Raw genomic sequence first — 12,956 nt, 5'->3', positions numbered from 1 at the left:
TTCAGCTTTTCCCCATATGTGGTATCTGGGCTTTGAAACCTCTGTTCCCCTGGTGGGTTTCTGAGCTAATGACTGCGCGCACGTACACACACACACACACACAGTGTGCTGCTGTGGTAATGACTGCCTTTAGCCCTGCTACTGATCTCATATGCATGTGTGATTTGCATATTTTACTGCACCCCTCCGAGTTCGGTAACTGCGTGACCTTTTGATGTTCCTGTAGTGGGCGAAACGGACCTGGACACTCGCGGACGCGCGGCCACGCATTAGCTGTCATTAGCAGTGCTATGACACAAGAAGAACTCGTATTAAATGTGGTGTCTGTGATAGCTGCACCAATTAACTCATATTCAAACTGGCATGTCCTGCATCCAGTTGACAGTGACTGGTACTTTCACAGGCAGAGGGAACCTCAGGCCCAACGAAACCATTTGATCAAGTCCACAAATGAATAAATCTCATGACAGTGGTCACTGAGGGTCCAGGTCAGCGTCTTTCAAGGCCAAACTAGGGCACTGTAACAGTTGGAAGCCACACTGGCACAGACTCCGTTTGCACTTAATTGCTATGATTTGCACTATTACTGTTGATTGTGTGTGATTATCTGTAACTGCATGTTTTCTTTCATTGTTTGTGCCTGTGATTATTTGTCTGTCTCGCACTGTGAGTAGTGATCTACGTGATTTTATCGCTTATCGGGATTAAAAGCACTTACAATAAATTCATCGTGGTGGATTTTTTTATTATCGTGTTCATCGTGAATGAGGAAAAACATCAAAATTTCACGGGAGTGATGAATAAAGTTTTTGTGATCTATTTCTGCATCTTTCCTCATGACTTACTATTGCTTCATTACATCTTCTATGATTTTATTCAATTATTTTTCACCAAAAAAACATGTATCATGGAGCGCTGCGCCAGTTTAAGGATCGATAAAGAATTATATAGCAACACATTTTCTCAGTTTCAGTCTTCTTCAACGAGGAACCAGTAAGCAGCGCCTGTGTTTTTAATTTATTACTGTGACCTCAACTCCTGCACTTTAAATGTCAAGCAAACTCTATACACCGTTACATTATTGTTTTGTTTGTTTCCTAAATCTCTAATATTTACTATGACGTGTGCTGCTGAACTCTAGGTTATATGGTTAAAAAATTCAGTCATCGCAATAATAATCATAATCATTGATCACACTAGTTTTGGTCAGGATAATCGTGAGCACTTAGTATGATATGATTTAATATGAAATGACATTCGCTTTCACAGGTGGAAGTGAAAGACTGACAATAAAGACCGAATTGAAGTGAATAGCAAAGAAATATTAAAGTAAATCTTTCACAAGACGGTGCTCTGACAGACGTGATGACATACAGAGATGTTTTGTGGTGAGGAAATTTAACAGCTGTCGAGTTGAGAATTAAAAAACAATTTTGTCGGTTTGCCGCAGAGGTTATTACTGATATGGAAGAAGATGCTAAAAACCAAATGAACCGTTTCTCTGCTTCTGGCCCAACAAGAGTTCGAATCACTGCCACGGTTGATATGAGGGAGGAATTCTCGTCTTAACAAGGTAAGTTTGAGCAGGTGGTTTTAGCTAAAATCAGCCGTGAGAGTCATCAACATCTTCATCATCACATCACATCTGACTTGCACTCTGAGGAGTTAAGTGTGATCGACAGTATGTGTTAAATAATTAATTATGCCCTATGAAGGATGTTATAAAAATTTTAATTGGCCCACGAAAGGAAACAGGTTCCCACCTCTGCTCTCTTGCTAAGGTTATGGTTACTATTAAAAACCCAGTGCAAGGACAAGAGCGTGATTATGTGCTGCCGGGTCAGACATGATGCATAATGATGTACGTGTACATTAGATCATTATAAGATGTTCAGCATTCAAGAGGTGTAAGTCAAGACAAGTCACTCCAAGTGTCAAGAGTGTGCGTGTAGCATCCGTGCACCATGAGTGAACTCACACACACACACATGCTCAGTGCACAATACCTGGAATGAAATACTGTTCTCTAGCTAATGGAGAGACAGAGAGATCGAAAGTGAAAAACAATCCAAGAACAGAAGACAATGCTAGATGACATTATTGTTTGTGTCTATGACTATGTGTGTGTGTGTGTGAGAGATTTGAGGTCAGTGGAACGAGACTGAGGAAAAGTCCCAACAGACACAGAATGAAAAGGACAGGAGAGGACTTTGTCTCATACACTATATCAATCATGTGTGTGCATGTGAGCGTGATTAGAAGCAAACATTTCTAAGAAACAGGCCATATCTGCATCTGTAGGAGCTACTGTATGTGTGCATATGTCGGTGACGCACACACGTGTGTTTGTACCTGAGCAGCGGAACTTCTTGCTCTTGATTTGTCCGATCCGTTTGTTGGCGAGCCGCCGCGGGCTTGTGCAGCGCGCACCGCTCGTTTCAATGGGATTGTCCTGCAGGTAGTCGGCCAGCCACTTCAGATGGCAGTCACAGATGAACGGGTTCTGGGCTAAGTGACTGATCCACACGCAGGGGATACAAAGAGACACAGACACTGTTAACTGTAGTTACAGTGACACATATGCAAATGAGGTTAGTACAACTGTTCTTTTGCTTTAAATTCTGTTACCAGGTAAATCATGGGTGAAACTGTGTAACTGTGCTGATAAGAACACATTTAAGCACCAACAGATCATGAATGACGCCGGCCATGTTATTTGAAAACTACACTCATTGGTGACCATAGACTTTACACAGTTTATGCAATTGTAAATTCACAGACCGGGGACTTATTGTACGATACCAGCTGTCAGTCACACTGGTGGCCATACTTTATCATCTGTTTTCCTTTAAATGGGAACATGGTTTACAAAATGCACATCTGTTAAAAAGACCTTAAACCTGCTCAGGAAAATGTTAACTGAGAAACAGATTCATTTTCCCTTAGACTTCCATTCAAATTGAGTTCTTTTTGCGACCCGTGAAGTCGCCCCCTGATGGCTAACTTGTACTTCCTTCCTACTTCCTTGGCCTCACTTTTTAAACTAGGAGATCGCAACCATTTTATGTCTACGGTCTATGCTTGTGACTCATGGCTTACTTTTGGCCAGCTCAGATCAATCAAAACATTTAAACCAATTATAAACCCTTTCAAGGCTGACCGGTTTCTACTTGTCAGCAAACAAGAGAACACACACTAACACTATGTGGATAAGTTAAGTCCAGGGTTACAAGAATAACACTTGCAGTCCCTGTGCCGGTCTACACCAGAGTATCCCGCCACACACATAACAAAGAAACCTAACAATCATCAACTCTGTGGTTAGTTACAGTATTGTGCGAAACTCTCAGGGCATCACCAGCTTTGTTGTTTTTATATCTGGTAAATTCTGTGATCATTGGCTGAAAGTTGGTCTTATACATTTGCAATATGTCCAAGAGTTTAACTCAAACATCACAGACCTACATCATGGCATGTATTCTTATTTTACAACAGCATACATGTGTGCTCTAGTTTCTGGGTGTGAGAAACGATCATAATGTATGGTCATTATATTATTGCCAAAGCAGCAGACTTATATCGATGGACCACCTGTGCAGACTGTTTATTATGACCCACAGCTATGTTTTGGATGGCTCTCTCCGTTGTTGTAGCCATGGTGATGGAAGCAGAGTAGAAAGTCATAGTATAAATGTAGCTGCGACCGTGTTAGGAGGACGCTTTGGTGTCGTTTGGCGGGTCAACACAACACAGGGCTGCTTCTCATTTCCAGTTTGAAACTGATAGTTGTCTTTGTTTGTTTTATCCATGACCGCTTCACAACCATAACCACATGTTTATTATTGTAACCATGGTGATGAGGGATGAAAAGAAGTTGAAAGGAAGTACTTATGACTGAAGCCTTTCCTTTAAACTTAAACCAAGTTCTCTGTTGTGCCTAAACCCAACCAAAGAGTGAATGTTTCATAAGGATTGTGTTTATGATTGTAATCATGTCGATCTGCAGTGGTGCAGTTATGATGACGGCTGCTGAAACTCAGCATTTTACACAAAGTCTGTGTGTGTGTGTGTGTGTGTGTGTGCGTGTGTGTGTGTGCGTGCATACATACAGTGTTTGTATGGCTCTCAGCGATGAGAAAGTTCCTTTGGCGATGGTCTGGAGCTTGTTGTCATACAGTGAGAGCAAATTGAGGTTGTGAAGGTCCTGAAATGCATCCACACGCAGACATGCTATCTTATTAGCATTCAGTAACCTGGGGGGGAGAGACAGAGACAGAGAGTAAGAGTGAGAGGGAGAGGGGTAGAGGATGAAGACTTATCTTGTTATTGTTCTTGGATGAGTGTTTCAAATGTCAAAGGTCAGCGACGACGACGTTTAACCACGTCTCCACTCCGATTACAATGTTTTCGTGAAGCATTTTCGAGTAGAATATCAATAGGCTGAAGTCGTGAACTCAGCTGAAAATAACTTTAAAGCATCTGTGTGTGTGTGTGTGTGTGTGTGTGTGTGCGTCCTCTCACAATAGCTGCAGAGAAAAAAGTCCCTCAAACAATCCTTTGGAAATCTCAGTGATCTTGTTCCCATATAAAACCCTGTGGAGAAAAAAAAACAAGAAAAAACTGCATTAATGATGAATAAGACAAGATATTATATTTATTAAGCATATACTGTAAAAAGGGTTCCAAGGAAGTATTGTCCATATTTACAATCGTGGTACATGGAATAAGAACAAGTTATTATATTGTCAAATATATTTAACATGGTGTTTTGCCACTAACAAATGTTATGTTCGCGTCACATTGTAAAAGACGTGAATTCGAAGCACCCTGTGGGAAAAGACCCAGTAATTCTGACTCTCTTGAACAGCTGACAGCTGTAATGACACAGTGAAACACAGAAATGTCCAAAACCGTGGCAAAGTGACTGCAAAGCCATTTATCTGCAGTTACATCGAAACCACATTAAGCTGCAAAATATCCAGTCACACTAGTAAAAGCTACTCAGTCTCCACCACTGCATTACTGCATTTAAAAAAGTGTAAAAAAGATAAAAGATCAAACCTGAGCTGTTTATTTGGACTGACCACACATCTAATGATAGGTGAAATCATAGTGGAAATAATGCTTTAACTGCTTCTAAATTAAACCGATGGGAGTTTTTACAGTCTTTTTAAATGTCTGTCAGCATTACATGAATGCAGCAAAAAACTAAGACTTCAGAGAAACACACAAGAAACGATAAGAACATAATCAAAGATTAGATAAGATACGATGGACTTTCCTTGGCCTTCAAGTTTAAAGCACAAACACAGTGATACCAACACAAACACCGGCTCTGCGCCAACACCTGGCTGTATGAAAACACTCAGGACATAAAATATAACCTGTAGTGAAGGCTTTTCATCTAAACGTCACAATGAAAAGATCCCCACATAAATCTGAGCTGCAGCTGCACAGTGAGGAATGTACACGGCTATCAGAGAAATGCTTTTTATAAATACATCAGATTATGTACACAAACAGGTCAAGGCTGAAACTGCCACTGCTCTGCCCAACAAATACCTTACACACACACAGTGTTAGTTATCATTCATCTTTACGCTCCACGCTGAGTTGAGTTGTGGAGGTAGGCAGCCTAAAGACATGTGTTTTAGATCGCTTTTATTTCATTGTGCTGAGTGGCTTTCCCTCAGAGACCTGAGGTTGGGAAACACACGGTGCGGGGAGTGAACGCTTCATTTGTCTCTCACACACATTAGCCATTAGCACGTACTGTTCTGCAGTCGCCCTGCCACTACCACCACACACACACAAGCACACACACACGCACACGCACACAATATACACCACTATTTCAAGTCATTTTGAGTGGACAATAAAAAAAAAGCTACAACATTTTCTTTTAGTACTAGTATTTTGTTAAAGCAGTAGTTCCAAAAAATCTTCCACTAAAACCTCCACTGATTGTGGTTTTCCATCCCATAACCCAGTGGGCCTCCGCAGCGCTGCTGTTGATGTAGGCCTGCAGCGGCTACGAGCCGTGACGTAACACATGAGTCCATGCTCCTGCCTGCAGAGGCAGTGCAGAGAGCTCACATTTTAGCTTCACCGAAGGCACGGCCTAAAGTGGACATCCCAATGTTTCCTTGTTGGCTCACCGCTCTATTGTTGATCGAGTGTGTAATGACCATGTTTGCACACACACACACACACACACACACAGTGTACATACGTGCACAGAGACACGGGCATGAGGTTGACGGCTCATTTACATCCTTTCAAACCAAACAGTGACACACAATGCGCACACAGTGCAGCACACAATGCAGCTTAATGTGAAGGCCATACTGTATGTGGTGTGTCAGCATGAATGTGTGTGTCCCATTCTCTTTGTGGTGAATGTGTAATGAGGTGGCAAAAGCCTCCATTCAGCAATTCAGCATTTATGAATTATTGACTTTGGAGAGACGGGGACCTTAATATAACTCCTTCATGAAATAACTCGACATCCCTGCGCTGCACCGCTCGCCATCTTCCCTCACAAAGCTTCACATGCAAAGCAGATGGTCTAACCGGAGACTCATGCCGAGGAGGAAGACACCAAAAGTGCCTCTAAAAAAAAACTGTTCAAAATTCAAGTCTTCCCTTGAGCTCAAATGCTTTTCTTTGCTCTGATATCGTAGAGTTACTTTTTACCTCAGCGAAGGAGGCTTTCTGCTTTTGACTGAGTTTTTCTGTTACAACACAGACGCTAAAGGAAAGCTCTGGATGAAAATATCTGTGGACTTTCTCAATTTATGACTTGAGGAAGATGATGATTAAATTTTGGCGATGATCTGGACACAAATCCAGGAGTGAACTGACACTGTGAGACACTGAATGGCCCTGATGGAGGTTTTGCACTCCTTGAGTGCTTTCTCTACGTTACATGAGGAAAAGAGCACTGCGTTGGGGGATTGATGTCATGGAATCCACTACATATGAAGCGTTGTGTCACTTTTAAGGGCACTGTGTTGTGAATGCATTCAAACTCTGCATTTAAATCTGATAATGGACACAGACAAACATTTCAAACTCAACAAAAACAAAGCTCCAGTATTTACAGTAGGGATTGGTGTTACACTGACTACTATGACGTGGATGTGTCCGTCATCGGAATAGCGATTTTTCCAACACAACCTGTAACCAGTCACGTTATCGTCTGTGGTTTACGCGGACATACTTCCCGGGTCGGTTTATTGTGATGTTTCGTATAAACTACTTCCTGAATGCAGACAGAGAACACAGTACTCACAGAGAGTTGAGGGAGCGCAGACCTTGAAAAGCATCCGAAGCCAGCTCCGAAATCTGGTTGTTACTCAAGTCTCTGTGAAGAACAAAGCAAAAGGAAGAAAAGCGGAGAGAAGCAAAGAAGCAGAGACAGAGAGGGAGAGAAACACAGAAAGTGTGACCCAAACAGACAGGAACAGACACTGTTGTGGATAGTTGGCAGGGAGCACAATACATGTGTCCCTTCATCTACTCACATCCTGCGTAGCTTCTTATAAGGAGAAAAGGCCCCAGCTGGGATCACCTTGATGGCGTTCTGCTCCAGTCGGCTGGAACAAACACACACACACAGACCATTGACAAGAGACATTAACATTAGTCCTATCACCAGCAGCTATCTCTGCTGTATCGCTGACTGCTGCTCATTCCCCCTGGGTCTCTGGCTAAGGGGGAACATTTGCAGATAAGGGCCTTTGATGACCAGTGCCAAAATCTGTCACATTTCTCTGATCTTTTGCCCTCTTTCACATGTGTAGAGTCAGAGGCGCACACACACACACACACACACACACACAAACAGATGAACTATCTGGGCAATGTTCCATTAAATGCCAGTCGGACTCTGCGTCAGTCAGGCCCAAACAAATCAAGGCCAGGGGAGAAAGAGAGAGGGCAAAACAGACCCAAACAACTGTTGTCTAAACATTTCAGATGTTCAGTCACTGTGACAAGAAAGGCGGCGGAACATGATTTGCAAACCAACCACTTGATTGTGAAACATTTCCCTAAGATGAGTTTGTTTTTCATTTATTCCTCTCCGCTCCACTGGGTCGATCTACTTGATCAGGTTTAAACTAAACAGCAATTTCAACTTAAGCCAAATGATGCAAATTATGTTAGGGGCTACCACAGTATTTTAGAATCCAATCATATACAGTGACATAGTTTTTTTTCCTTCTAATTTTAATTAGTTGAGAAACCACTTAGTTTCAGTGGTTAGACAAAGTCAAACCTTGAAAAACTGAACATTTTATATGTCCAAGACATATTTTTAGTCCTAGTTCATAAGTAACTTATGTCTGAATGAAGTTCAAGTCTTGAGCTTCGGGTCTATATCTCTGGTGGTACTTTGTCATCTTAAGTGTGCTGGCTCTCCGCCTTTTCTTGCTGCTCCCTTTAAATACAGATATGATCCCTCTTGTCCTTCAGATTAATCTTTTGAATCTTCCTCCCTCATCCCTTCATTATTTTCTTAAGTAGGGAAGAACTGCATGACCAAGCTTTCTCATTTCACAGATGTGTGGTTTTATTCTACTGCACAAAAAGAGAGGATCAGTGAAAATAGAGAACGGGGGAAGATTAAAAGAAAGACATGGCACAGAGAGATGCACAGCAAAGGAGCAGCAGCAGTATCACTGTAGAGAGTGTGCATACGTGAGTTGTTGTGCATAAGTGAACCCATCTGCATGTAGAGTAACACATGAGTGTGTGTGCGTGTGTGTGTGTGTGTCCTTACATCTCAGTAATGGTTTCAGGCAGGTTGGTGGGTATTTCTGTCAGTCCCTTTCCTCTGCAGTCCACAATGTTGTTACTGCAGGTGCACGACTCTGGGCACTGTAACACACTGCAGGAGGAGAATGACGACGACTGGTAACCTACACGGAGACAAAGGGCCAATATTATGCTGATGTGAATCCCACAGGCGGGGGACGTTAAAGCTGATAGAATCCAAAGTGTGAAGCAGCATCAGGAGTGGGCATAACAGGCGGGCAGGTGAGAGAGAAATGCCTCACTTAAATGGGATATTGTCTGTGTATTTTTTTTTTTGCTGTTGCAGTAGTTGATGTTTTATTTAAAATAAGTTATAAAAAGCCGATTGGTGCATATTTCATCAAGAGCATGGGGATGAAGCTAAGTCAAGCAGAGGAAGATGAGTACTTGCCTTCATTCTCATCTTGAAAAGCATGAGCAAAAGATGGAGCAAACACAGTGAAGCACACACACACACAAAAAATAAGTTTGCCACAATTTAAAAAAAAGGCAGGAGATACACAGTAAAGCAAAAACAGTCGTGCACGCACGCCACTGCACACGCACACCTCTCACTTCTCAACCTACCTGTGCAGACAAACTCTTTCTTCTGCACCTCAGCCACGTTGTGCCCCCTCAAATGTGGCGGCGCCATGCACTGTGTATAAAGTCCCAGACGGGGGCGTTGTCGCAGCCACTCTGACAGCCAGGCCACGTGACAATCACACTGCAGGTTGTTGGAGTGCAGGCGACTGTGGGGGGGAAAGAGGGTGGGGGGAAGAAGAAGAAGGAGCAGGTGGATAAAGAGGGATGTGAGTATGAAGTGATTGTAGAAAAGAGGGCATTGAGAGAGGGAAGTAAATCAATCAATTGTACAAATAGGCAGCGATGAGAGGAATCCTCTCCCTCGGGTTATAGGAACCACATACTCTCAGGTGCAACTTACAAGGTCCTGAGCTTTGGCATGTGGTTGAAACTGGCCACAGACAGTCGACTGATGTTGTTGTTGTTGAGCGTCCTGAGAGAGAGAGAGAGAGAGAGAGAGAGAGATGCCACAGACTGAGTGATCTGTTTTGGAAATCACAGGGTCGTTGCACTTCGGCCTTGTTTATAACTCTAAGAAAGATCAATGAAGAGCCTAATAAATGTTGAACGACAATTACTTTTACTGAAATGACTGCAATGCAGAAAAGGACAGAGGACAGTGGAGGAGATGACGTGTACGACCGCTGTGTTCTCTGTGCCCACGCAGACCTGGACAACAGATGCTACCAAGCTGCTCAGTCACAGTTGTTACAGTCCACATCACTATGTCATTCAGTTATGTTTGTGTGGAGGTGCATGCCACGCTTTGGTGTAGGTTACAATGTGCTGTAGCCGCCGGGGCATGAATTCAGCACAGATGTAAAAACTGGACCATGTTCAGAACCACAGAGTGATGAAATTGGACTCTGATCCAGTATCTTGCAATCAGTGTCACAACTACTTAAAAACGCCGCTCAGGATAAATCCTGACAACAGCTTTGTTAAGTACAATATGTTTTGTTTTTCTCAACAGCACATACTTTGTGCCGATGTTCTGAATTAACTGCAAAACAATGGTAAGAAATGTGGGTGTCGGTGAATTTCATCCTACTTTTAAACATGGTCTGTTTCCAACATGTTACATTTTTTAATTTTCATAGAAGACACAATGGTCATAAATATGAAGAATTAAAGTGCAGCCTTTGCAGTTTACTAACTGTATTGATTTGAATTGAAATTTTGATTTAAAGATGTCTATATATACCCCGCCTATCGCCCTATGTCGGCTGAGACTGGCACAGCACACCCGCGATCCTCATGTGGAGGATAAAGTGGTAGAAAGTTGTAAGTGGATGGATGGATGGATTTAAAGATGATTGATTGTTGTGCCCTAGAATCCAGCATGTGTGTGTGTGTGTGTGTGTCCTGCTTTTGTCCCATTCCGACAGCCGCTATTCAAATTAGACAGTTACTGTTACTGATACAGATACATAATGAGTGGTGATGGTAATTTTAAATAACGGATAATTGTTGTGACAGCTGAAAAAAAGGAACACTTCATTTAATATCAAGAGCTGTACAGAGTGGCGGACTTCTTTAAAAGGTTTGTGTATTTCACCGACAGCTTCAAGTGTTGGAGCAGCTGAAAAATGGCACAGGTTCTTATCGACTTCCTGGACATCGTTGTGAAAATGAACGCTAACCCACACTTAACTCTAAGACGGGTCAGTGTAGAATATTGCACATTGTTAAGGAAGCTTGCATTCAAACTTTAGCAAGATGGAACAACTGCAATGATGCCCTGCTTATTTACAGTACGTTTGCAGACATTTGACTAGGCTGTTACTACATTTTACAACTACCACTGACAGCTAATAAAACTCCCCATTAAAATACAGTTTGACTCCAAAATCACAGCAAGCTCACGATGAGATGTGGAAAAACTGAAAAAAAAACAGTACAAACACAAAACAGGCTTCTCAGTGGAGTTACACTGACTTGAGGACAGGAATAGGGTTTGTTCATGACACTCATGCCATGGCGACCTTGTTAATGATTTACATAATGGCAGTCACACTATAGCACCATCCATTAATTGGTATTTCTGAAAATATATGAAAGCACCTTTTTTTGTCCAAATGCTGCACAGGCAATGCAGTGTTTTAAAGGTCAACAAGGATATTGGCTGCTTCACATCCCACTGCTGCTCTTCATTCACTCCCCTCCTCTGCTGTTAGGAGAAAAAAACCCCGAAATAAACTGGTACTTACAGCACTTCCAGGTCACGTAATGCTCGAAAAGCTCCATCCTCTAAACAGCTGATGTGGTTGTAGTCCAACTGGCTGCAAAAACATACACACATGCACAACAGAGAAAAGTCAAAAACAAAACAAAAGAGAAGGTAAAGATGTTCTATATTACATCTTGAAGTGAATTTCAAGTTACTGATGAATATGCGTTAACTCCACCAGCAAAAGTCATCGATAACGCCAACATCCATCTCCCTCACACTTGTTCAGTCTCTTTAGTTCTGTCTCCTGGGCTCTTTGTTCTTCGCAGATGTATTTCTCAACGTATTTATCTGTGGATCTATTGGCGAATCCTGCTCTCTCCAATCTGACGTCTAATTTGTATGCGTCGCTCTTTACCTCTTTCACCCTTCTCTCCCTCTCTCCCTCTCTCTCTCTCTCTACCTCTTTCTCAGAATTGCTTTGCTGAAACAATTTAATTAAGACATAAGGACAGTAAATCATGTGCTGTCACCTGCATGCTAATGTGCCTGAGTGCATGCACACACACACACACACACACACACACACACACACACACACACACACACACACACACACACACCTTGTTTGACTATACTCTTACTGTATTCCCCATAGTCAAACCCTAATATGGTGGGGCCCACAATTACTAAAACAAACCTCCACAGACAAACTGCCCTGTCCTTTTACAATAATTGCAAGACATTTCAAAAATAAATTATCTGATGTTGAAAAAAAAAAACCTCAGGAACACAGGATGCAGCGAAATAGTTGAAAAATCCATATCTATAAAATTACTGCTGGGCAATTACCTGAGAAAATGACCAGCAATTATCTTTAATCATGACCCTGCCTCATGACGGAGGCAAAACAGGGAGGAAGCAACAGAAATGTCTACACACAAAATCTACACACACACACAGGCAGCTAACGAGCAGTGGTGCCAGTCAGTACAGCAAACAGGAGGCACATGACATTTAACACAATGAAATATTGATGCACAGCCACATGGGGGGTTTATGCACATTTGCAAACATGGAAAAGAAAGTGACGGACGTGCAAACAAAACACACCACCACACAGGACACAGGGCCACTCACAGGTTCTTGATCTCCACGGCTCCCCTGAAGGCTTTCCTTGGAACCCCTTGAATCTGGTTCTCACTCAGATCACTGGACAGGTAGACAGATGTGGAGAGGAACAGGGAACAGGGAAAGAGGCGGGAGAGTTAAGACAAGGTGTCACAGAGCCACTTGCACTGTAGCACAAGTAGTTGATGCAATCTTTAAAATGCACTGGGACTTCAGAGCCAGACAAGATCATCTGCAAAATTGAGTTCTTTGCAAACAGAGCACTTCTTCA

At 42.4% G+C, this 12,956-nt stretch overlaps 1 protein-coding gene across 4 annotated transcripts in view; it reads right to left on the bottom strand.

The window, feature by feature from the left end:
* The window catches only part of slit2 (slit homolog 2 (Drosophila)), an 85,465-nt gene that overhangs the window by 23,388 nt on the left and 49,121 nt on the right, over positions 1 to 12,956 (bottom strand). For 3 of the 4 annotated variants that reach the window (XM_044028249.1, XM_044028250.1, XM_044028251.1), the window contains exons 5-14: positions 12,695 to 12,766; positions 11,595 to 11,666; positions 9,746 to 9,817; positions 9,388 to 9,551; positions 8,786 to 8,924; positions 7,527 to 7,598; positions 7,295 to 7,366; positions 4,522 to 4,593; positions 4,110 to 4,253; positions 2,353 to 2,516 (exon numbers count right to left, since the gene is read on the bottom strand). In XM_044028249.1, coding sequence (XP_043884184.1) covers positions 2,353 to 2,516; positions 4,110 to 4,253; positions 4,522 to 4,593; positions 7,295 to 7,366; positions 7,527 to 7,598; positions 8,786 to 8,924; positions 9,388 to 9,551; positions 9,746 to 9,817; positions 11,595 to 11,666; positions 12,695 to 12,766 — 1,043 coding nt within the window. Of the gene's footprint in view, positions 1 to 2,006; positions 2,031 to 2,352; positions 2,517 to 4,109; positions 4,254 to 4,521; positions 4,594 to 7,294; positions 7,367 to 7,526; positions 7,599 to 8,785; positions 8,925 to 9,387; positions 9,552 to 9,745; positions 9,818 to 11,594; positions 11,667 to 12,694; positions 12,767 to 12,956 lie in introns of all 4 variants that reach the window. The other variant, XM_044028247.1, reaches the window with a different exon arrangement.

This window comes from Solea senegalensis, linkage group LG6 (assembly GCF_019176455.1).
Source record: "Solea senegalensis isolate Sse05_10M linkage group LG6, IFAPA_SoseM_1, whole genome shotgun sequence".
In the NCBI taxonomy this organism is placed as follows: domain Eukaryota; kingdom Metazoa; phylum Chordata; class Actinopteri; order Pleuronectiformes; family Soleidae; genus Solea; species Solea senegalensis.
The sequence above is the reverse complement of the archived record's forward strand: the minus strand, read 5'-3'. Positions and strand labels throughout refer to the sequence as shown.